Genomic DNA, 26,251 nt, shown 5'->3' on the forward strand with positions numbered 1-26,251 from the left:
ATCCTACCAAATATAAGCAATAGCAAGCATGCACATGGGTAATATTTTGTCTATATCAACAGGGCAGGGTATCAGCAGTGAAACCTGGATGGTTGTGAGATTTAGTATTTGCTTAGGGATGTGTGGACTACACCTGACCCTGTAATACTGGCAACCAACCCTGGTCGTAAAGAACTACTTGGATGTGCAGGCTTTTGTTTCAGGCCTGCACTATAACACCTGATTTGGCTAAACAACTGACCACCAAACCTAGTTAAATGCACTATTATAGGGACTGAGCTGGAACAATAGCCTGGTCATCCTAGTAGCTCTCCAGGTACAGGGTTTGATGGGGACCATGGCCCTATATTATACTGATTATAAGTGCACACACTAGCACTAGTGGTCACTTGTGTCGGGAGCGCACTTGGAGGAGTGTGGGTGTCTGCTCCATGATCTGCACCAGCAGCTTGTCGATGTAGTCCTCTAGGTCGCGCACCTGTGCCTTGATCTTCTTCAGCTCCGCCTCGTGTTTCTCCAGCATCGCCGCCTGCTGGTCGGAGGCCACCTGCTGCTTCTCCATATCCATCTCCTGCTGCAGCAGAAGGGAAATCAGCTCCATGTTGGTCAGCTGCTCGTACTGCGCAGAGCTGTCTGCTAACGATTCCTGAGAAGACAAACACAGCCTCTGTCTGAGAATACATCGTTCATTCATGTCTTGAAGTAATCACTGACCTGACATGACTGGATCTGTGACATAGAATGGGTAAACATAGATTAACAAGAGGAGGGACTCAATTAATAAAATATATTGCTGTCAGGTAATTGACCAAAAACTTTTCCATAGTATTTTGAACTGCCCAGTTTGGAAAGTCATTCATTATGTGAATTCATGGACTTTTTATCATTTATTATATTCAATGATTCATTTGTAATGTGTGGATACTGTTTCTATACTGAACAAAAATATAAACGCAGCATGTGAAGTGTTGGTCCCATATTTCATGAGGTGAAATAAAAGATCCCCGAAATGTTCCATACACACAAAAAGCTTATTTCCCTAAAATGTTGTGCACAAATTTGTTTACATCCCTGTTAAAGAACATTTCTCCTTTGCGAAGATAATCCATCCACCTGAAAGGTGTGGCATATCAAGAAGCTGATTAAATAGCATGATCATTACACAGGTGCACCTTGTGCTGGGGACAATAAAAGACCACTCTAACATGTGCAGTTTTGTCACACAACACAATGCCACAGATGTCTCAAGTTTTGAGGGAGTGCGCAATTGGCATGCTGACTGCAGGAATGTCCACCAGAGCTGTTGTCAAATAATTCCATGTTAATTTCTCTACCATAAGCCACCTCCAATGTCGTTTTAGAGAATTTGGCAATACGTCCATGCGGCCGCATAACTGCAGACCACGTGTAACCATGCCAACCCAGGACCTCCACATCCGGCTTCTTCACCTGCGGGATCGTCTGAGACCAGCCACCTGGACAGCTGAGGAAACTGTGGGTTTTCACAACCAAATAATTTCTGCACAAATGGTCAGAAACCGACTCAGGGAAGCTCATCTGCTTTTCGTCCTCACCAGGGTGTAGACCTGACTGCAGTTCGGCTTCGTAACCGACTTCAGTGGGCAAATGCTCACCTTCGATGGCCACTGGCAAATGGTGGTCACACCAGATACTGACTAGTTTTCTGATCCACGCCCCTACCTTGTTTTCTAAAGGTATCTGTGACCAACAGATGCATATCTGTATTCCCTGTTGTGAAATCCAAAGATTAGGGCCTAATGAATTTATTTAAATTGACTGGTTTCCTTTATATGAACTGTAACTCAGTAAAATCTTTGAAATGGTTGCATGCTGCATTTATATTTTTGTTCAGTGTATAAACTGGGTCCCTTGTGGGACCACAATTGCTTTGCAGCATGTTCAGAATTTCTTTCAAAAGCGAATCAGTATACAGAATAAACTAGATATCATAAATAGTGTTGTGTTTGCATTGGCTCAAATATGCTATATAGCCAGCCAGGAGTACTTGTAGGTGAGGATGGGGGAGAGTGACTGATCAATTGTTTTATCCAGGAGACAGGTTTCATCTGAGCAGGGGTTCAAAATCAGTAAAATAGAAAAAATGAATTATTAAAAAAGCTCAAATGCCATAAATCTAGCACAGGTCTACACAATATGTGCAGGGTAATGTCCATGAATGTGTGGTAGCATTAGCCAGCCTTAAGCCAGATAACGTTATCATAACAACATGATATGGGCCAGAGAGAAAAAATTGCAGTTTTATAGCTAATCTCCTGTAATAAAAAATACATATCATGCTGATGTGTTTGTTAAAGGTCCCAGGATTGAGACCAGGAAAGCAGATATGTTTCCTGTAAAACAAGAGAAATTATGAGACGAGAAAGTTGGCTGGTTTCAGGAAAAATCAAAAAGTGTCAAGGGTCAATTATCTGGTTTATTACAATTGCTTTGTAGAAGAATATGAATTCAGTTGTCATTATCAATATATATATTTTAAAAAAATGCATTCACATACTTTCATATCCTATGTTCAGTCGCATTAACAGTACAGTTGTCACGATCGTTGAACGGAGTAGACCAAGGCGCAGCGTGATGAGCGAACATACTTTATTATCTTTAGTGATAACAAGAACAAAACAATAAACGAACAACGTGACGTCCTAGGTTAAACAACCAACACGGAACAAACCAAAAGGAACAAGATCCCACAACACCTGTGGGAAAACAGCCTGTCTAAATATGGCTCCCAATCAGAGACAACCAGCAACAGCTGACACTCGTTGCCTCTGATTGGGAACCACTCTGGCCAACATAGAAATACAATACTAGACATACCGACATAGAACAAGAACACATAGAAACTACACACCCTGGCTCAACATATAGAGTCCCCAGAGCCAGGGTGTGACAGTACCCCCCCCCCCAAAGGCGCGGACTGCGACCGCGCCTCAACATACACCAAACAGGGGAGGGCTGGGTGGGCATTCCTCCTCGGAGGCGGTTCCGGCTCCGGGCTTGCCCACCACCCTCCAATAATCCCCCCGTAGCGCCCCTGGTCCGGTCTGGCCCCGCTGGCTGGAGCTGGACTGGACATCGTAGGAGCGGATTGCTTAAGCTCCGGTGTGGAGCAGCTGACCGGTACCTGACCAGGCACCGGTGACCCAGGCACGGGTTGTGCCGGACTGACGACGCACAACCCTGGCTTGGTGCGTGGAGCAGGAACGGGCCGGACCGGGCTGACGATGCGCACCCCTGGCTTGGTGCGTGGAGCAGCAACGGGCCGGACCGGGCTGACGATGCGCACCCCTGGCTTGGTGCGTGGAGCAGGAACGGGCCGGACCGGGCTGACGATGCACACCCCTGGCTTGGTGCGTGGAGCAGGAACGGGCCGGACCGGGCTGACGATGCGCACCCCTGGCTTGGTGCGTGGAGCAGCAACGGGCCGGACCGGGCTGACGATGCGCACCCCTGGCTTGGTGCGTGGAGCCGGAACGGGCCGTACCGGGCTGATGATGCGCACCCCTGGCTTGGTGCGTGGAGCAGGAACGGGCCGTACCGGGCTGACGATGCGCACCCCTGGCTTGGTGCGTGGAGCAGGAACGGGCCGGACCGGGCTGACGATGCGCACCCCTGGCTTGGTGCGAGTGGCAGGAACAGGCTGGGCCGGGCTGGCGACGCACACCGTCGGCTTGGTGCGAGTGGCAGGAACAGGCCGGGCCGGGCTGGCGACGCGCACCGTAGGTTTGGTGCGAGTGGCAGGAACAGGCCGGGCTGGCGACGCGCACCATTAGCTTGGTGCGGGGAGCAGGAACAGGCCGGCCGGGCTGGCGACGCGCAACATTAGCTTGGTGCGGGGAGCAGGAACAGGCCGGGCCGGGCTGGCGACGCGCACCATTGGCTTGGTGCGGGGAGCAGGAACAGGCCGGGCCGGGCTGGAGACGCGCACCGTTAGCTTGGTGCAGGGAGCAGGAACAGGCCGGGCCGGGCTGGCGACGCGCACCATTAGCTTGGTGCGGGGAGCAGGAACAGGCCGGGCCGGGCTGGCGACGCGCACCGTAGGCTTGGTGCGAGGGGCAGGAACAGGCCGGGCCGGGCTGGCGACGCGCACCATCAACTTAGTGCGGGGAGCAGGAACGGGCCGGACCGGACTGGTGACGCACACCACTTGCTTGGTGTGAGGAGCGGGACTGGGTTTCGTCATAACCCTCCGCTCCCTCAGCTGCCAACACAGTTCCTCTCGCCGTGCCTCTACTCTCACCTTCTCCCTTATCGCCTCCAGTAGCTCCACCCTCTGAACCACTAACTCCTGCTCCCTCTGGACCAATAGCCCCCTTAACCTGGTGGCCTCCTCACCTAACCTCCTAATACGCCCTGTGGCAGCCTCCTGCTGCCCAGTCACCCATGCTGTGTGCCCCCCCCTAAAAATAATTTGGGGTTGCCTCTCGTCCGGTTGGCGCTGCTTCTCCTCCCATGTCCAGACTGCCTGCTCCTGGACACGCTGCTTGGTCCTGGTATGGTGGGATCTTCTGTCACGATCGTTGAACGGAGTAGACCAAGGCGCAGCGTGATGAGCGAACATACTTTATTATCTTTAGTGATAACAAGAACAAAACAATAAACGAACAACGTGACGTCCTAGGTTAAACAACCAACACGGAACAAACCAAAAGGAACAAGATCCCACAACACCTGTGGGAACACAGCCTGTCTAAATATGGCTCCCAATCAGAGACAACCAGCAACAGCTGACACTCGTTGCCTCTGATTGGGAACCACTCTGGCCAACATAGAAATACAATACTAGACATACCGACATAGAACAAGAACACATAGAAACTACACACCCTGGCTCAACATATAGAGTCCCCAGAGCCAGGGTGTGACAACAGTCGTGGTCAAAAGTTTTGAGAATGACACAAGTATTGGCCTTCACAAAGTTTGCTGCTTCAGTGTTATGAGAATTTTTGTCCGATGTTACTATGGTATACTGAAGTATAATTACAAGCATTCCATAAGTGTCAAAGGCTTTTATTGACAATTACATGAAGTTTATGCAAAGAGTCAATATTTGCAGTGTTGACCCTTCTTTTTCAAGACCGCTGCAATCCGCCCTGGCATGCTATCAATTAATTTCTGGGCCACATCCTGACTGATGGCAGCCCATTCTTGCATAATCAATGCTTGGAGTTTGTCAGAATTTGTGGGGTTTTGTTTGTCCACCCGCCTCTTGAGGATCGACCACAAGTTCTCAATGGGATTAAGGGAGTTTCCTGGCCATTGACCCAAAATTTCGATGTTTTGTTCCCCGAGCCACTTAGTTATCACTTTTGCCTTATGGCAAGGTGCTCCATCATGCTGGAAAAGGCATTGGTCGTCACCAAACTGTTCTTGGATGGTTGGGAGAAGTTGCTCTCGGAGGATGTGTTGGTACCATTCTTTATTCATGGCTGTGTTCTTAGGCCAAAATGTGAGTGAGCCCACTCCCTTGGCTGAGAAGCAACCCCACACATGAATGGTCTCAGGATGCTTTACTGTTGGCATGACACAGGATTGATGGTAGCGCTCACCTTGTCTTCTCCGGACAAGGTGTTTTCCGGATGCCCCAAACAATCGGAAAGGGGATTCATCCGAGAAAATGACTTTACCCCAGTCCTCAGCAGTCCAATCCCTGTATCTTTTGCAGAATATCAGTCTATCACTGATGTTTTTCCTGAAGAGAAATGGCTTCTTTGCTGCCCTTCTTGACATCAGGCCATCCTCCAAAAGTCTTCGCCTCACTGTGCGTGCAGATGCACTCACACCTGCCTGCTGCCATTCCTGAGCAAGCTCTGCACTGGTGGTGCCCCGATCCCGCAGCTGAATCAACTTTAGGAGACGGTCCTGGCGCTTGCTGGACTTTCTTGGGCGCCCTGATGCCTTCTTCACAACAATTGAACCTCTCTCCTTGAAGTTCTTGATGATCCGATAAATGGTTGATTTAGGTGCAATCTTACTAGCAGCAATATCCTTGCCTGTGAAGCCCTTTTTGTGCAAAGCAATGATGACGGCACGTGTTTCCTTGCAGGTAACCATGGTTAATAGAGGAAGAACAATGATTTCAAGCACCACCCTCCTTTTAAAGCTTCCAGTCTGTTATTCTAACTCAATCAGCATGACAGAGTGATCTCCAGCCTTGTCCTTGTCAACACTCTCACTTGTGTTAACGAGAGAATCACAGTTTTTTGGGGATTAAGTTCATTTTCATGGCAAAGAGAGACTTTGCAATTCATCTGATCACTCTTCATGACATTCTGGAGTATATGCAAATTGCCATCATCAAAACTGAGGCAGCAGACTTTGTGAAAATTAGTATTTGTGTAATTCTCAAAACTTTTGACCACGACTGTACATATGTAGCTATTGCTATTCAATGAATTAGTATCTGTACCAAAATAAAGGCTATTCACTTACAAATAGTGCAAAAGGTATGCTATCTAGCATGTAAAACCATCAAATTGTATGTTTGTCCAACACATCTCAACAGATTACCGACTATAGTGTGTGTAATCATAAATGTTACCCAATACTACACAATCGACCGCAATGACCCCCACTAGCCGTGCCACAGCTAACAGTAAAATACATGAACCGCTAAGCAAATAGACCGGTGTGAAGCTAGCCACAATAAGGATTAGCCACAAGTGGAATTAGTGTTTCGCCTTCAAAATAAGTGATTCAAACGGATACAAATATTGGATTCATGCCATAGTTGGACTAGATAATGCTAAACAAGGTCGGAATGTTGTTATACAGTGCATTTGGAAAGTATTCAGACCTCTTGACTTTTTCCACATTTGGTACGTTAGAGCCTTATTCTAAAATGGATTAAATCGTTTCACCCCCCCCCCATCAATCTACAGACAATACCCCATAATGACAAAGCAAAAACAGGTTTGTAGAAATTCTTGCTAATTTACTAAAAATATCACATTTACAAAAGTATTCAGACCCTGTACTCAGAACTTTGTTGAAGCACCTTTGGCAGCGATTACAGCCTTGAGTCTTCTTGGGTATGATGCTACAAGCTTGGCACACCTGTATTTGGGGAGTTTCTCCCATTCTTCTCTGCAGATCCTCTCAAGCTCTGTCAGGTTGAATGGGGAGCGTCGCTGTACAGCTATTTTCAGGTCTCTCCAGAGATATTCAATGTCCGGGCTCTGGCTGGGCCACTCAAGGACATTCAGAGAATTGTCCCAAAGCTACTCCTGCGTTGTCTTGGCTGTGTGCTTAGGGTCGTTGTCCTGTTGGAAGGTGAACCTTCACCCCAGGCGGAGGTCTTGAGCGCTCTGCTGCCACCACCATAATTCACCATGGGGATGGTGCCAGGTTTCCTCCAGACTTGATGCTTGGCATTCAGACCAAAGAGATCCATCTTGGTTTCATCAGACCAGAGAATCTTGTTTCTCATGGTCAGAGTCCTTTACGTGCCTTTTAGCAAACCAAGCGGGCTGTCATGTGTCTTTTACTGAGGAGTAGCTTCCATCTGACCATAAACGTCTGATTTGGTGGAGTGCTGCAGAGATGGTTGTCCTTCTGGAAGGTTCTCCCATCTCCACAGAGGAACTCTCGAGCTCTGTCAGAGTGACCATCGGGTTCTTGGTCACCTCCCTGACCAAGGCCCTTATCCCCCGATTGCTCAGTTTGGCCAGACGGCCAGCTTTAGGAAAAGTATTGGTGGTTTCAAACTTCTTTCATTTAAGAATGATGGAGGCCGCTGTGTTCTTGGGGACCTTCAATGGTGTAGAATGTTTTAGTACCCTTCCCCAGATCTGTGCCTCGACACAATCCTGTCTCGGAGCTCTACGGACAATTCCTTCGACCTCATGGCTTGGTCTTTGCTCTGACATGCATTGTCAACTGTGGGACCTTATATAGACAGGTGTGTGCCTTTCCAAATCATGTCCAATCAATAGAATTTACCACAGGTGGACTGCAATCAAGTTGTAGAAACAGCTCAAGGATGATCAATGGAAACAGGATGCACCTGAGCTCAATTTCGAGTCTCATAGCAAAGGGTCTGCATACTTATGTAAATAAGGTATTTCTGTTTCTTTATACATTAGCAGAAAATTCAAAAAACCTGTTTTTGCTTTGTCATTATGGGGTATTGTATGTAAACTCAGCAAAAAAAGAAATGTCCTCTCACTGTCAACTGCGTTTATTTTCAGCAAACGTGTAAATATTTGTATGAACATAACAAGATTCAACAACTTAGACATACACTGAACAAGTTCCACAGACATGTGACTAACAGAAATTGAATAATGTGTCCCTGAACAAAGGGGGGGTCAAAATCAAAAGTAACAGTCAGTATCTGGTGTGGCAACCAGCTGCATTAAGTACTGCAGTTCATCTCCTCCTCATGGACTGCACCAGATTTCCCAGTTCTTGCTGTGAGATGTTACCCCACTCTTCCACCAAGGCACCTGCAAGTTCCCGGACATTTCTGGGGGGAATGGCCCTAGCCCTCACCCTCCGATCCAACAGGTCCCAGACGTGCTCAATGGGATTGAGATCCGGGCTCTTCGCTGGCCATGGCAAAACACTGACATTCTTGTCTTGCAGGAAATCACACACAGAACGAGCAGCATGGCTGGTGGCATTGTCATGCTGGAGGGTCATGTTAGGATAAGCCTGCAGGAAGGGTACCACATGAGGGAGGAGGATGTCTTCCCTGTAATGCACAGCGTTGAGATTGCCTGCAATGACAACAAGCTCAGTCCGATGATGCTGTGACACACCGCCCCAGACCATGACTGACCCTCCACCTCCAAATCGATCCCGCTCCAGAGTACAGGCCTCGGTGTAATGCTCATTCCTTCGACGATAAACGCAAATCCGACCATCACCCCTGGTGAGACAAAACCGTGACCCGTCAGTGAAGAGCACTTTTTGCCAGTCCTGTCTGGTCCAGCGACGGTGGGTTTGTGCCCATAGGCGACGTTGTTGCAGGTGATGTCTGGTGAAGACCTGCCTTACAACAGGCCTACAAGCCCTCAGTCCAGCCTCTCTCAGCCTATTGCGGACAGTCTGAGCACTGATGGAGGGATTGTGCGTTCCTGGTGTAACTCAGGCAGTTGTTGTTGCCATCCTGTACCTATCGCGCAGGTGTGATGTTCAGATGTACCGATCCTGTGCAGGTGTTGTTACACATGGTCTGCCACTGCGAGGACGATCAGCTGTCCGTCCTGTCTCCCTGTAGCGCTGTCTTAGGCGTCTCACAGTACGGACATTGCAATTTATTGCCCTGGCCACATCTACAGTCCTCATGCCTCCTTACAGCATGCCTAAGGCACTTTCACGCAGATGAGCAGGGACCCTGGGCATCTTTCTTTTGGTGTTTTTCAGAGTCAGTAGAAACGCCTCTTTAGTGTCCTAAGTTTTCATAACTGTGACCTTAATTGCCTACCGTCTGTAAGCTGTTAGTGTCTTAACGACCGTTCCACAGGTACATGTTCATTAATTGTTTATGGTTCATTGAACAAGCATGGTAAACAGTGTATAAACCCTTTACAATGAAGATCTGTGAAGTTATTTTGATTTTTACGAATTATCTTTGAAAGACAGGGTCCTGAAAAAGGGACGTTTCTTTTTTTGATGAGTTTAGGTTGATGAGGGAAAAAATTAATTTAATCCATTTTAGAATAAGGCTGTAACGTAACAAATTGTGGAAAAAGTCAAGGTGTCTGAATACTTTCCGAATGCACTGTATAAATTAAACAGAAGACAATAATTTTTTTATTTGATACAAATAAATCTTTAGCATATTTCCCAGAATGCTCTATTACAGTTAGATTTTTTGAATTGTTTCTTTCAATATCTGTGTTTTTGCATGTACATTGATTGACAGTGGCGTACCTCCGTTTCACGGGGCCCCCCGCAAGGTCTCGGCAAGGTATACTGTAGGTGTGAGCAAGGTATAGCTAATCTCATACTATTCAACACATTTTGCCATGAGGCTGAGAGAAAATGTTGCTGTTTTAAAGCTAATTTCCTGCAATTCTATACATATTGCCATGGGGCAGAGAAAAATATGTAGTTTTATAGCTAATCTCATGCTATTCTACACATTTTGCAATGCGGCTGAGCTAATTTAAATGTTTTAAAGATAATTTCCTGCTATTCTACACATTTTGCCATGAGGCTGAGAGAAAAGACCCCATGGGCCCCCCGCCTAGCGGAGGCTGCGGGGTGTGTGGTACGCCAGTGTTGATGAATAACATACATTTTTATAAATTAATCCAATCTGTTAGTTGGACCCGTTACTGAAATGGTTGTTCCAGTTTAAATCGTTTAGGTCAGGGCTGCCCAACCCTCTTCCTGGAGATCTACTGTCCTGTAGGTTTTCAGTCCAACCCTAATTTAGCATATCTGATTCAGCTAGTTAAGGTCTTGTTGAGCAGCTAATAAGTAGAATCAGGTGTGTTAAATTAGGGTTGGACTGAAAACCCACAGGACGGTAGATCTCCAGGAAGATGGTTGGGCAGCCCTGTTTTAGGTAGTCTCGTTCATTCATCTTTCTAACCCTGGCAGTCATTCTGAATGCAGATTGTGGGAATCCACTCTGGCTGAATTCCAATAGGACTTAAACATCAGTTTGCAAGCCAGCATTATGTGACTTGATGCTGGTTTTGCTTTAGCTTATGCTGGTCACCAGTGTCCAAAACACAGCGAAGTCTGGTCAACAGCAAAAACACAGTGAAGGCTAGTCACCAGCAACACAGCAAATGCCAATCACCAGCAAAAACACAACTAAGGCTGGTATGCCAGCATAACCAGCTAGACCATGCTGGTCAGACCAGCTTGACCAGCTAGACTATGCTGGTCTGCCAGCATAACCATCTAGACTATGCTGGTCGGCCAGAAGAAGCAGTTAGACCATGCTGGTCAGACCAGCATCAGACCAGCACTGACCACAATAGACCAGCATGGACCAGCATAAACCAGTATGGACCATCATAGACCGCCTTGAAATTTATGCTGGTCTATACAGTTTTTTTCTGCAGGGATAGTTGGGCTGCGTTTAGACAGGCAGCCCAATTCTGATCTTTTTTTCACTCATTGGTCTTTTGACCAATCAGATCAGCTCTGAAAAAGACCTGATGTGAAAAGATCTGATGTGATTGGTCAAAAGACCAATTAGTGGAAAAAATATCAGAATGGGGCTGCCTGTCTAAACGCAAAGTTTGTGGCCTTTTATACCTCAATCTTCTTCTCAGTCTCAGCCACAGCCAGTGTCTGCTGGGCAGCGCGGCCTGGGTGGATGGAAGACTTGAGCTTCTCCAGAACTGACCGGCCCTCTTTCTTCTCCCCCTGACTGGCTGTGGTGGTCAAGGGTTTCACTGGGTGGGGGCTGCAAAGGAAACATCACCATCAAAGGTTCACTGCATTGGATTTTGTGTACATATCAATTTCCACATTAAAATCAATATACAGTACAGTATAATGTGAGGCACTGGCATTGTATGTGGGAATATTCATAACAATGCTTTGGCCTGGATTTAGAATTTTCAGTATATAATGCAGACCTCAAATCAGTTCTCTATATGATAACAAAATGTGTTTAGCAACAGGTTTCAGCAAGAGAGCGTAAAAAGAGCTCATGTTGTCTGATTGCACTATAGCACAGAGCAGGTATGCTGTATCAGTAATGACAGGCTCCAAGGTGAAGTTTCCCCTAGGTACAGATCTAGGAACAGCTTCCTTTCCCCCAATCCTAACCTTAACCATTAGTGGGGGAAATCAGCATATAGAGGCAACTTCACCATACACCTAATGAGAGAGTGAAGGAAGGCACTTCCATTTTGCTTTAATTTACAGATGGTCAAAATGTCAGCACAGAGAGCTAAAGCAGTTGTTTAATCAAGGTTAGGCTCAGATTCTCATTATGATGACTTTGATTGTGGTTGTGGACTCCTTGATGTGATGGGACAGTCAGCAACACAAATGTATGACACAAATTAACAACACAGAAGTGAGATGAGCAACATAAAAGATTAAGCAATTCCCAAAACAATGCACTGTAGCAACCAATGGGTTTGCATGGGCAGGTGGTACTGGCAGGGGAGATATACTGATTAATTTAGAGAACCTCTTAAGTAAGCTACTTAAATAGATTAAATCAAAGGAACCAAATCAATGTCTTTTGTTTGGAAGAATGATAATGCAGTCTAACAAAATGTAGTTTCAGGTTTTCAAGCTATGCCAGCAAGTGAGCTATGTCTAACTATTTCTAATTTCTGCATCCCATTGTTGACTACAACCTGGCAACCCAATCTGGTAACTCAAACTGGCAACCCAACCTGGTATTTGTATTTTCTCAAGAGGAGTTTGAGTGGGTACACTCTGCAGAGCTTAAGTGTGAGGAGAAGTCTCACCTGCTCTCCTGTCGGGGCAGGCTGCTAGCTGGCTGTGTCTCCTCAGGCAAAAGTGTGTGACGTGCTTCGACCAAGGGCTGGGCAGTGGTGTAGGAGGAAGAGGAGGAGTAGGAGGAAGAGGTGTAGGGGGCCACAGCCAAGGTGGCACTGGCTCCGGTACTGGGCCTCACGGTCGGGGGGTGATGTATGGAGGGGGAGACATGGGTGGGGGGTAGCTTAGCCTGGCCATTAGTTTTGGTTTCCAGGGAGGGGGTAGTAGAGGAGGGGTTGGAAGCACAGGGGTTGGAAGCATGCACGGTGACGCCAGGCCTTAACCTGGCACTCATGGGGCTTCTCACATTCGGGGCTACTTTGGCATGGAGGTCTTCGAAGCTGATCGTCCCAGCATATTTGGATGAGGAATGTTCCGTTAAGCAGTTTTCTTTTGGAATTGACTGAGTGGAACTATTCGTGTTTGTTTTTTGCAAGGAAACTAATAATGTAGCTGCCTTGAGCATTGTCTCTCTATCCGGTGACAAAGGTGAGGAAAAAGGAGATTTGGTGGGTTGATATGAGAATGGTCCTTCAATGCTCTCTGAGATTATTTGCCCAGGAGATGGTGATTGGTGAAGAGGGCTCTCACCTTTGCCAGGGCTATTTGCGCCACTGTTGCCGTGGAGCTCTCGTATCATTCCCTTGAGACTTCTGTGTGAACTAGTGCCCCTTGGTGAAGACTCATTGACAGGATTGGTTCGTTTGGCCAGAGGCTGACTCACTTCCTGTTGCATTTCCATCTGGGCTGAAACTGGAGAAGATCTAAGATGACATGAAGGGTCTACTTTTGAACTGTCTATCTTTGATTTTGTAATGTTGCCATTTCTATCCAGTGGAGATTGTGTGTCTTTTAAATCAACAGTCTCTCTAGTGATGTCTTCAGATTCAAGCTCTATGTTAAGACTGTCAGGCGTAATAATGTTATTGCTCTTCGTATTGCTTGCAGAATCTCTGCGTAATGTATTCAATTCACAACCTCCATCTTGACAAGTGTCTTGACAAAGCGAGGAGACTTTTACAGCGGGGTTGACATCTATAGTACTAGGCTTCTGAAAAGTTAACATATCTTCTGCAGATAGCATGATCTGCTCATGATATATGGCGATGGGAGTATCTTGTGGAGGTTGAGGAAAAATGCCACCTAAACTTTTGATGGTATGCACTGTCATCATGTCAGATGGAGATGGGGAAGCATCAGAAGCAGAGTCAATAAAACTAAAATCTGAGTTACTTTGGTTTTTATTAAGATCTTCTAAGGTTAGCGGAGGTGATTCATAATTGTTGTTTCTGGACTTGGTGGGCTTATCTTGGTGAATTGAGAAGGAGTCCATTGTTGGGACTGGTGTAGTTGAAGCAATGTCTAGGGTCTTAAGACCTGATTTAGAGTGTTTTGGGGAAGACATATTCAGTAGATCCGCAACAGTCATTTCACTATTAAGAAGCATTACTGGTAGAGATAAGTCTTTGAGTTCAGAATGGGAAGTGTTCTTTACAATAGTATATTTTCTTACAGTGGGACTGGCGTCCATTGTATCCTCTGAGGCCAATGATATTATTGAATCTGTTGCATCTGTTGCATCTGGCCATATGTCCTGCTCAGTAAATATCATTTTATCATCTTCATCTCGCAATGGTTCATAGTCAAACTTCTTGAACTCATCTTCAGACTTGAATGGAGATGGAGACTCTGGAGACATGTTGGCATAATGTTGTGAGTGTACGGTATGAAAGTCCAACAGGTCACTGCTGACAAGGTCTTTGCCTGGGCTTGGGTACAGGTGGGGACTTGGTGTGTGTCTCTTGTGCCCCCATTCTCTTGTGTGCTGTAGGGAAGCTGCGCCTGTTTGTGACAGGAAACAGGCCTCTTTCTGTACAGCCAGCTCCTGACCCCTGTGCAACCAGCTGTCAGAGGGTCTCTCGTTCACCAGAGTCCGTATTATGGGCCTCCGTGGAGGCAACGGTGGAGGCTCTTCTTCTTCACTCATCCTCATCTCTTCAATGGGTGGAATAGTGTAACTCTCATATGGAGGAGTGCTTCTTACTTGAGCTTGCCTTGTGGTTGCTATTGAAGGGTGATTGGTAGGAGAGCCCTTTGGCGAATTCAGCCTGCTGGAGGCAAAGGCGTCAAAGGACTCGTCCCATTCTCCTCCCCCATTCTCTGATATGGAGCGAGAGGTAAACGGATTGGGGGGGCTGGCCGTCGCCGCTGTCGGGAGTAAGGCAGGGAGGGACGTCTGCCTGGCTACAGGCCTGGGCCGGTCTCGCCATATGGTGGCCATTTTCATTTGCACGGCGGGATCGTGGGCAGGACTGGGGATGCAAGGCAAAGCCGTGGAATGACAGAGGGGTGTGACGGGGAAGCAGGAAGCAAGAGGGGGGGCCTCTTCTGCAATGAGGTCCTCAAAAAAGGGATTACACAGCATACGCGGGAGGAAGGGGTTGGAGGGAGAGATGAGGTCAGGGGTCAGAGAGGGAGAGGGGGTGAAGGGGTTAGTTGGATGGCCACTGTCGGGCGAGGCATGGCCAGTGGAATAAGCAGAGGGAGACAAGCACTGGGGGGGAATGGGGGAGCGAGGGGGGAGAGGAGGAGGGGTGTCTGATTCGCTTTCTACCTTAGGAGAAACTTCCAGCCTGTGGAGGGAAGGTACAAGCAGTCCTCTTTGTTAATTCTGCGCCAGCTGACCCATTCAAAATATCGGTTCCATTTGTCTAACACAGAGAGAAAAAGGCAACCCATCCAACTACTGTCTATTTGAGGACTATCTTAAAATATTTTCATATGTGAATATGCTACAATTGCCAACAAAATATAAACAATAATGGGTTATGGAAAACAGCAACAAAAGTTTACTACAAAAAGAAAAACTGCATTTCGCAAATTACTGAAGCAAGGTGAAGAGCAAGATATACTGATTTTGGTATTTCAGGAATTACTGTCAGATTAGAAACAGTAGTACTGCAGAATGATCTAATAGCAAGAACAGGTGATTAGCGTACTGGGCCAGTATTCATAAATAATCTAAGAGTAGGAGTGCTGATCTAGGATCAGTTTTGCCTTTTAGATCATAATGAATAAGGTTACGGTGGTGGCCCCCCCACCAGTTCAGCACTCCTATTCCGAGACACTTTATGAATACTGGCCCAGATGATTAGTGCACATCTAGATCAATGTTCCACAACATACCAAACCTAAGCTCAGGTAGATCCTCTGGCATTAGTACTTGAGAATATAATGTATACAGTATCTGATTCAATTTGACCCCAAGCAATTTTACGACTGAAATATACATATGCCATAATGTCCTTTCCAACTCCAGTCACATGGACTCTTTGAGTTTTTGATTTTCTTCTGACTGGAAGTACGGTACATTTTTATACAAATGGCCTAGATGTCAATTATTATGCTGTGTTATGAGGACAGTATGAACCTTAAGTTGTGGCCTACATAAGGTGATATGAGATTGCTGTAAAATGGTGGATGAACTTGCCACATTTCTGTTTTAAAGGAACAGGGGGCAGCATAGACACTGAACACAAGGAAATCAAAACCTTCCAAGATGTAGATGTCTATTGTGTGCTTTCGTTGGAAAGCAAAACTGTATGAAGTCCTGGAGAGTGGAGACACAGAGCTGAAATGACCCTCCACTAACCTTGGCTTGTTCTGGGAGTCACTGGAGCCAAACCAGCCTCGCAGTCTCCCCTCGGGGGGAGGAGAACCCTGGCTCAGCTCCGACTTGGCAGGTAGAGAATCACTCCTCCCTCCAGAGAATAATGTTTTTCTGAGCTTCTTCCCTTTGTCTGCTGAGTCCACTGTGGTAGTGGAAGACAGCATCGGGGCTGCTGCCTGCACCGGCCGACACCCCACCCGAGCACTTTGAACCTGGGAGACAGGAGGTACGGCCTCCTTCTCCTCATCCTTCTCTTCCTTCTTTACCTTGTCGAAGGACCAGCGCCGGCCCTCGCCGGCGGAACCCTTGTCCTCGCTCCGCTTTGTCAGGTTCTGCAGCGAACGAGAGAGAGGGGAGCACTTCTCGAGGAGGACCAGCTTGGATGGAAGGGTGCCTGAGCCCTTGGGACCCACCGGCTCGGATCCATAGACGTGGCTTCCGTTGATGCACAGAGAGGATTGGGAGAGAGTCATACCTTGACCTTTGAGGGACTCCACAGCAGGACAGGGCCGGGGAATGGCAGTAGTGGTGATCCTATTCGCCTCGTCGCTGAAGGCTCGCTTGTGGGTCAATATCTTTGGGGAAGACTGTGTGCTGGTGAGCACTGTTTGGAGGGAAAGAAAGGGGTCAAAGTATTGGCCTGAAACGGATAGGCCCTAATAATAACCTATATTCCAAAACAATTCCTTAACATCCATAAGCATGCCATATCCTTGAGATATAGTAAATGCTTTTTCCGTGTCTGGTAAACATTCTGTCAGCATAAAATCTAAATACAGTTCATGAATTACTGTGCATATTTCAGACATTTAGGGCAATTTCCAAAGAAAATGAAACACTTGGACAAAAATAGAGCAAATCTCTCATCTATAACACAGATGAAATCTGCAGGGTTACCTTTTTTAACTAGGTCTGTATCTCCGTGGTGGGTGTCTACTTTGACCTTGCTGCTGTAGATGGGAGAGCTGGGGGGGTCCACCAGGAGGCCTAGGGCCAGAGGAGGGGGGCAGGGGCTCTCACTGATCGCGGATGACACACTGTTCTCCGAGGCCAGCGACGAGCACGACCTTGTGTCAGATGACCTCCGCAGCTTTCCCTTCCCCAGGAAGAAATCCTTCACCTTGCTCCGCTTCTCCTCGGCTACCTCTACCTCCCCGGGGTCCTCTCCCCCTCCCCCTCCGCCCCCCTCCCCGAATGGCTGCCCCAGGGAACTCGACAGGGCGGCGAAGCGTCCTGGCACAATGGCCGAGGAGGACTCCACGTCACCCCTCTTCCTCCCCGTCACGCGGTCCTTGAGTTTGCCGAAGGTAGAGCGCGGCTTGTCCTTCATGGTAAGGTCGAACATGCTGGCCGTCATGTTATTGCGTGTGAACTGGACAGTCACCTGCATCTCGCCACGCTCCTTCTCCTTCCGACCGGCCTTGGAGTTGAGCTTGAGCCATCTGGAACCACAGAGAGAGAAGACTGTCAGGGGTCAAACATCTCCAGCGCTCCACACATGCGCACCTGTGACCAACATTATTTTATATTAAGGACTATAAAAGAGCGCAGATGGCCTCCCATTTGTTTCATACAGCGTAAACACCATTCAATGCATATTTTCACTGTAATGGGATACATTTAAACACAAAGCACAGACCGAAAGGGACATGCTTTAACTGACCACATTGGAGACAAACAAAACAAAAAACACCACTGAAAGAAAATAACAAAACATTCACTATTCTGCCTGGCAGCCAATATTGCGTAATGTGGCAGTAGCCAATTGAAAGAGGGGAGGGTATTTAAGATTTTATTTGACCATCGTGTTTCTCCACGTTTGACAACAAACTGTTTCTTTAGCGTCTGGGAATTAAATCCACATTCCTGGGGGTCCTCCCACCCACCACACCTGGTGTCTGTGACGTGCTGAAGGATCCACCTAGGAAATCCTTTCACTGCTTCCCTTCCGTAGCCCCTTCTGAGAGGACCAGAAACCATGTATTCTGGAGCCAAAACAAACGGCTGCTACCCAATGGAGTTTCACTGCATACAGAGCGCTGGAAGAACAGTGGGCGCACAATTCAAACCAGATGTGTGGTGTTGCTTTTCTCTACTACTATACTCAGAGCTGTTGACTATGGACATTGTTTGCATACTACCGAAATTCCCCTTTGAATATCTCCACCTGTGACCTCTACTGTAACTTCCGCTACATGTCTCAGAATGTGGCAGATGTTGGGAGCATGCATAGCAGTCTGAAGGGCAGATGTTTCAGGTATGGATATAACGATACAGTGGGGGGGGAAAGTATTTAGTCAGCCACCAATTGTGCAAGTTCTCCCACTTAAAAAGATGAGAGAGGCCTGTAATTTTCATCATAGGTACACGTCAACTATGACAGACAAAATGAGAAAAAAAATCCAGAAAATCACATTGTAGGATTTTTTATGAATTTATTTGCAAATTATGGTGGAAAATAAGTATTTGGTCAATAACAAAAGTTTCTCAATACTTTGTTATATACCCTTTGTTGGCAATGACACAGGTCAAACGTTTTCTGTAAGTCTTCACAAGGTTTTCACACACTGTTGCTGGTATTTTGGCCCATTCCTCCATGCAGATCTCCTCTAGAGCAGTGATGTTTTAGGGCTGTCGCTGGGCAACAAGGACTTTCAACTCCCTCCAAAGATGTTCTATGGGGTTGAGATCTGGAGACTGGCTAGGCCACTCCAGGACCTTGAAATGCTTCTTACGAAGCCACTCCTTCGTTGCCCGGGCGGTGTGTTTGGGATCATTGTCATGCTGAAAGACCCAGCCACGTTTCATCTTCATTGCCCTTGCTGATGGAAGGAGGTTTTCACTCAAAATCTCACGATACATGGCCCCATTCATTCTTTCCTTTACACGGATCAGTCGTCCTGTTCCCTTTGCAGAAAAACAGCCCCAAAGCATGATGTTTCCACCCCCATGCTTCACAGTAGGTATGGTGTTCTTTGGATGCAACTCAGCATTCTTTGTCCTCCAAACACGACGAGTTGAGTTTTTACCAAAAAGTTATATTTTGGTTTCATCTGACCATATGACATTCTCCCAATCCTCTTCTGGATCATCCAAATGCACTCTAGCAAACTTCAGACGGGCCTGGACATGTACTGGCTTAAGCAGGTGGACACGTCTGGCACTGCAGGATTTGAGTCCCTGGCGGCGTAGTGTGTTACTGATGGTAGGCTTTGTTACTTTGGTCCCAGCTCTCTGCAGGTCATTCACTAGGTTCCCCCGTGTGGTTCTGGGATTTTTGCTCACCGTTCTTGTGATCATTTTGACCCACGGGGTGAGATCTTGCGTGGAGCCCCAGATCGAGGGAGATTATCAGTGGTCTTGTATGTCTTCCATTTCCTAATAATTGCTCCCACAGTTGATTTCTTCAAACCAAGCTGCTTACCTATTGCAGATTCAGTCTTCCCAGCCTGGTGCAGGTCTACAATTTTGTTTCTGGTGTCCTTTGACAGCTCTTTGGTCTTGGCCATAGTGGAGTTTGGAGTGTGACTGTTTGAGGTTGTGGACAGTTGTCTTTTATACTGATAACAAGTTCAAACAGGTGCCATTAATACAGGTAACGAGTGGAGGACAGAGGAGCCTCTTAAATAATAAGTTACAGGTCTGTGAGAGCCAGAAATCTTGCTTGTTTGTAGGTGACCAAATACTTATTTTCCACCATAATCTGCAAATAAATTCATTAAAAATCCTACAATGTATTTTTCTGGAAAGAAAATTCTCCATTTGTCTGTCATAGTTGACGTGTACCTATGATGAAAATTACAGGCCTCTCTCATCTTTTTAAGTGGGAGAACTTGCACAATTGGTGGCTGACTAAATACTTTTTTTCCCCACTGTATGCCCGGATAAAAAAAGAAAACAAATCTATAAATTGACTTTAAAGGTTAAAAATGTAAACAATTTCATTACCAAAACATTTTTCATAAAATAGTTTGACAACCCTATTTGTAAGCATTTAAATGATATAAAATTCAACCGTTTATCTTTTCCAGTGATAAAGACATGGATGTCTCAAGGTATGGTGGGGAATGTTCCCTCTAAGCTGCGCGCGGGCGCACAGTAGCCCAGAGACTTAGCGCAGAACAAATATCAGCCCACAGTGAGAAGCACAAGATTGAATTTCACTAAATTGTCTAGAGCAGTGGTCACCAACCGGTCGATCACGATCGACTGGTCGATCCCCAAAGCATTCGTAGTTGATCAGCAAACATTTCTGTAAAGAAAAACAACGATAAAGGAGCAAATGGAATGGCATCAAACAACATGGAAACCATGTGTTTGATGTATTTGATACCATTCCACCAATTCCGCTCCAGCCATTACCATGAGCCCCAATTAAGGTGCCACCAACCTGCTGTGGCTTTTTGGTCAGTGTCAGTGGAGGAAAGGGAGAGCGGAGGGATGTTGAGAGGCGGACCCTCAGTCTGCTGCTCTCTCCCTTCACTGAGTCTGACCATCAGATGCAGACACCATCAGCCCAGTATAATAAAAGTAAAAAGCAAATTATTTAAATGTATGCTTGCTCAGCTGTGCCTCACAAGTAATACAACATTACCGGTGTGATCATATAGCCTCAAATGTTGAAATATTTTTTTTTTAATGGCCCAAACAACAATGCATTGGCAGGGCAATTCAAGCAAAACCAATATGCAGTGATAATGTATTGGGCCTATAGCTTACTGCACAAACCTCATTGCTACAGTACTGTTTTTAATTGCTTAAGGTTGCATAGGCTTACGCTTTTTAAGTCATGTTAAAAAAAATGTGAGCGGTAGATCTCGGCTTGCAATTTCTAGAGTTTTCCCTGTTAACATTATCAACATTTCCCTTTACTGTGGCAATTGTGATCGAATCAACACAATCGAATCAACGCAATATTGGTCACTTTCAATGCAACCTACCGAAACAAAACTAATTATGCAAGAGATTTTGTAGTAGGCAGAAGGCATCGGATTAGGATTCTATTGCACTGACACGCACCACGACTCAGCCCGTACTCTACACAGACCGGTGCAGCATAAACAATCAGAGCTGCAGTAGGCTTATATGTAAATAGACCATTGCCATATATGGATCTGTGCCGTTTACATTTAACTGGACTGTGTTTACAGCATGAGCGGTCGTGAGTAGATGCGCTTGTTTCGAGATCAAAGCGAGAGCTGCATATAATAATACCATTTAGCAGACGCTTTTATCCAAAGCGACTTACAGTCATGCGTGCATAATTTTTTTTTGTGTATGGGTGGTCCCGGGGATCAAACCCACTACCCTGGCGTTACAAGCGCCGTGCTCTACCAGCTGAGCTACAGAGGACCACGTATGCATGTAGCCACGTGTGCACATTTTGTTCATATCCTTTGCTAGTTAGTGAGTTATCAGCCCAGCTATAGATAATTTGTGGTCAGCAATAGGGGAGTGATTGCTTTCTACAAGAGCACAAAACGTGTACATTTCTAGACATCTTTGAAAAGCGAGTCAGGTAAGGAGCTTTTTGTCTTAAAGGGGCAGTGTTGTATTTTGAGACAGGCTTGAATAAGCTAAGTAGCCAATAAGTAGAGGGTAGCATAATTTGTAAAGTGGTTTCTTGCATCAAACAACAGAACAACATTTTCAGTCACCTCCTTGTCTGAAGGACAAGTGGATAAACAGGTTAATGTCAAGCCCTGCATGTTTTTAAAAAAGTCAACATTTAACACCACACATTGGCTGCTACTGTAGGCTGAATGATACAACAGCTATTTCCATGTTAAAATGTTATGGGATGCATTTTCTTCATTGTTTTTTATGGTAGGCCACTCTGGTAGGCCTACATTATGATCAAATAGCCACAGTAGCCTACTTGGCCACTGTTAAAACTGTAACTTAAAGTGGGTACAGCCTCAGTGTTCACAGTAAACGCACGCTGGAAGTTTCACAGAATTTTCACAATGTTTGCACTCAGCAGACCTGAAATTTGCTCACTGACGAAAATAATTAGAGGGAACATTGATGGTGGGGTATGATCATCTTTATCTCCAAAAGGTCACTTTCTGACCATGGGCAAACATGTATTGAAAGTTTTGTTTAAAGGTGCAATATGCAGAAAACACTTGCCATTTCCTGGTTGCTAAAATTCTAATAGTTCGCCTAATTTCAGTGTGTGACAAAACAAGCAATGCATAGTGTAGAGAATCATTGTACCATCTAAATATTGTATGTTCAGTTGTTTGAAGCTTGTGTACAAAACCGAAAGTAAAAGACACAAAAACTAAACTTAAGAACGGAAAGCATGGAAATAGCGCACATAGAACAGATCTACCACTTCTTAGACTTGGGGTCAATGAGAATGACAGATCTATAACTCACATTTCTATGTGAATTTGGTCAGGTCACCCAAAAAGTTACATATTGCAGCTTTAAATCAAAAGGGAGGCTGTCAAAAAGTGATTAAATTAAAATGGATTTACCCTTTAAGTACAGACATGGTGAAATTCTATATGCTTTTGCTCTTGGATGTGGGGAGGTGTGCCCCTTTCTGTCCAATGACGACATTTCTGGACAATATTTATGTCCATTTAGGGGACCTGTTTTCGTTGCATGCTCCCTCAAAACTTGAGACATCTGTGGCATTGTGTTGTGTGACAAAACTGCACATTTTAAAGTGGCCTTTTATTGTCACACTGTTTAATCAGCTTCTTGATATGCTACACCTGTCATGTGGATGAATTATCTTGGCAAATGAGACATGCTAATTAATAGGGATGTAAACAAATTAGTGCACAAAATTTTAGAGAAATATGTTTTATGAAACATGGGACCAACACTTTACATGTTGCCTTTTATTTTTGTTCAGTGTAGTTCAACTATGCACCAGTAGTCCAGGGGGGCCACTGATCTTGTGTGGGCCACTGATCTTCACCATAAATAAACGCCCCGTTCTTCTCATACTTGTGTGAATTCCCCACCCTACCAACATACCACAGTTGGGCCTACAAATGTTACTTCAATCACGTCAAATTAATGGCCATAAAAGGCTATAATTTGTGTGATATGATAATTTAGCCTAGGCCTGCATGTCAATGTAGCCTAATCAGTGGAAATAAGTTCCTCAACACTAGCATATTAAATGAGTAAGTGAAAGGAACCTACTCATCTCTAGGACACATTCCATCTTGAAATATTTTATCCAGAGGGATGATTGCTTGACCAAGAAACACGTCAAGTCCGATAAGCACCCGGTGCATGACGGTGAGGACCAAGTCACCGCTCCCTGAGGGAAAAGCACTGCGACCCCCAGCCTCCAGTATTCCGGGGAGAAGTTCGAAACAACATTCCTCATTCCACTCTGGCACAGTCGCCTTTTCGACCAAACCGGTGGTGTATTTCTCCTTCCCAACCTGAATGATGGTGTAAACATAACGGCTCCCATGCTTGCCCTTCGTCCGCAAACCCCTTGCACGAAGGACATTTACATTCACATGTGTTGGCACCCATCTCTGGTCATCGTTCAACTCTATAAGTGACATCATTTTAAATTCCGTTTCCCGGAGTGGGGAAGCGTGAATGCGTAAAAAGTCCTAAATAGCCGTCCTTTGCCACTGCTTTTCTGGAACCTGCCCCACCGGTTTGCGCATCTGATGACGATGCTATCCTATGTCTTCGCCTCGCCCTTGCGCCTGGATCCCCCGTTACTTTGGCTATTACGTTTGGTTGCTCAAACAGACGCAGGACCTCTGCAATTTCTCCAAAATACTCCGGCAGGTCTACGACTTCAGTTTGTGGAAATGCTGGATATCCCGCTCTTGAGGCAGTCGCATGCCATTATTTTGCTCTGGTCAGTCCTCATCGCATTTCTGGTTTACTATCTGAAAAGTCATTGTGCTCCTGCGGCCCGCCCTCCCTAACAAAAGAGCCCCGCATACAGTAGGAATACCGCAAAATGAAAGAGAAACACCCCCCTCCCTACCTATATGGTGGAATGAGATAGCTGGAACTATCAAAATCATTATTGTGGCATTATTGTGACTGGGAGACTACTATTTTACAATCATCCATGCAATTACAATATGCGTTTTTCATTGTCGATTTCGCAAAGGTTGGATAAAAAAGATCCCACTCAATCATGTTATCCAAGTCTAGCGGAAGGCAACTCTGGGCGACTGCGCAATGTAGGCTAAATATTATAAAGACTGCAACGTCCCATTCAGAAATTGTTCTAAACTGAAAACAAGTGTTTAACAATTGTGTTTTGACTGTATTGCAGCACCAAGATGACACATGCACAATTATGTAAATAAACATCTGGAGGATTAGAGTTTATAGTTTAAAGGCCCCCACCAGAGGGCAATGCCACCCTATTTCGACGTAATTCCTGGCCTATAGCAGAAATGGTCCTTTTGGTTCCACCTCTGAAGAATGACGTAGGCTGCTAATACATATTCACGATTTGGGGATGTGAACATTGAGGGTGATTTCCATGTGTAGTGGAGAAATAACAACAAGTAGGGCACTCACAGCTGTCAGTGTAGCTAGCTAGCATGCTAACCTTATTTAGCTAACTGTTATATGTTGTTGCTACATGTAGCATGTAGGGAAAACGTCGCCACAGATGGATAGGGGAAACCAGTATCTTAATTGTTCTCTCCAAAGTTTTGGAATCTTCCATAAATTGCGGCCGTTTTGTATTATTCTGTATATAAATCGGAGAATCTCCATTTAGTATGATATCTTACGTTTCCTATGGTATGTATTCATTTGTTGATGTCCATCATCCATTTCGTATGATATGTTACGAATTACAATTCGTATGAGATGTTACGAATTTGAAAAATGTACAATATGTTCTGAATTTGCAAAACGTACAGTATGTTACAAATTTGTACAGTGTGGGGAAAAAAGTATTTCATCCCCTGCTGATTTTGTACATTTGCCCACTGACAAAGACATGATCAGTCTATAATTTTAATGGTAGGTTTATTTGAACAGTGAGAGACAGAATAACAACAACAAAATCCAGAAAAATGCATGTCAAAAATTTTATACATTGATTTGCATTTTAATGAGGGAAATAAGTATTTGACCCCCTCTCAATCAGAAAGATTTCTGGCTCCCAGGTGTCTTTAATACAGGTAACGAGCTGAGATTAGGAGCACACTCTTAAAGGGAGTGCTCCTAATCTCAGTTTGTTACCTGTATAAAATACACCTGTCCACAGAAGCAATCAATCAATCAGATTCCAAACTCTCCACCATGGCCAAGATCAAAGAGCTCTCCAAGGATGTCAGGGACAAGATTGTAGACCTACACAAGGCTGGAATGGGCTACAAGACCATCGGCAAGCAGCTTGGTGAGAAGGTGACAACAGTTGGTGCGATTATTCGCAAATGGAATAAACACAAAAGACCTGTCAATCTCCCTCAGCCTGGGGCTCCATGCAAGATCTCATCTCGTGGAGTTGCAATGATCATGAGAACGGTGAGGAATCAGCCCAGAACTACACAGGATGATCTAGTCAACGATCTCAAGGCAGCTGGGACCATAGTCACCAAGAAAACAATTGGTAACACACTACGCCGTGAAGGACTGAAATCCTGCAGCGCCCGCAAGGTCCCCCTGCTCAAGAAAGCACATATACAGGCCCGTCTGAAGTTTGCCAATGAACATCTGAATGATTCAGAGGAGAACTGGGTGAAAGTGTTGTGGTCATATGAGACCAAAATCGAGGTCTTTGACATCAACTCAACTCACCGTGTTTGGAGAAGGAGGAATGCTGCCTATGACCCCAAGAACACCATCCCCACTGTCAAACATGGAGGTGGAAACATTATGCTTTGGCTGTGTTTTTCTGCTAAGGGGACAGGACAACTTCACCGCATCAAAGGGACGATGGATGGGGCCATGTTCTGTCAAATCTTGGGTGAGAACCTCCTTCCCTCAGCCAGGGCATTGAAAATGGGTCGTGGATGGGTATTCCAGCATGACAATGACCCAAAGGAGTGGCTCAAGAAGAAGCACATTAAGGTCCTGGAGTGGCCTAGCCAGTCTCCAGACCTTAATCCCATAGAAAATCTGTGGAGGGAGCTGAAGGTTCGAGTT

At 45.7% G+C, this 26,251-nt stretch overlaps 1 protein-coding gene across 1 annotated transcript; it reads right to left on the reverse strand.

The window, feature by feature from the left end:
- Positions 1 to 385: 385 nt before the first annotated feature.
- On the reverse strand, positions 386 to 23,685 carry LOC311104637 (uncharacterized protein; the record flags this gene model as incomplete). The annotated part of the gene is made up of 7 exons (XM_084146487.1): positions 386 to 646; positions 11,263 to 11,413; positions 12,438 to 12,809; positions 14,055 to 15,101; positions 16,121 to 16,742; positions 17,036 to 17,580; positions 23,306 to 23,685. The coding sequence occupies 7 exons, from the start codon at positions 23,683 to 23,685 to the stop codon at positions 386 to 388; spliced, it is 3,378 nt and encodes a 1,125-aa protein (XP_084002613.1).
- Between the last annotated feature and the right edge of the window lie 2,566 nt (positions 23,686 to 26,251).

The sequence above is a fragment of the Coregonus lavaretus genome, assembly GCF_964263955.1.
Source record: "Coregonus lavaretus genome assembly, chromosome: 29".
In the NCBI taxonomy this organism is placed as follows: Eukaryota; Metazoa; Chordata; class Actinopteri; order Salmoniformes; family Salmonidae; genus Coregonus; species Coregonus lavaretus.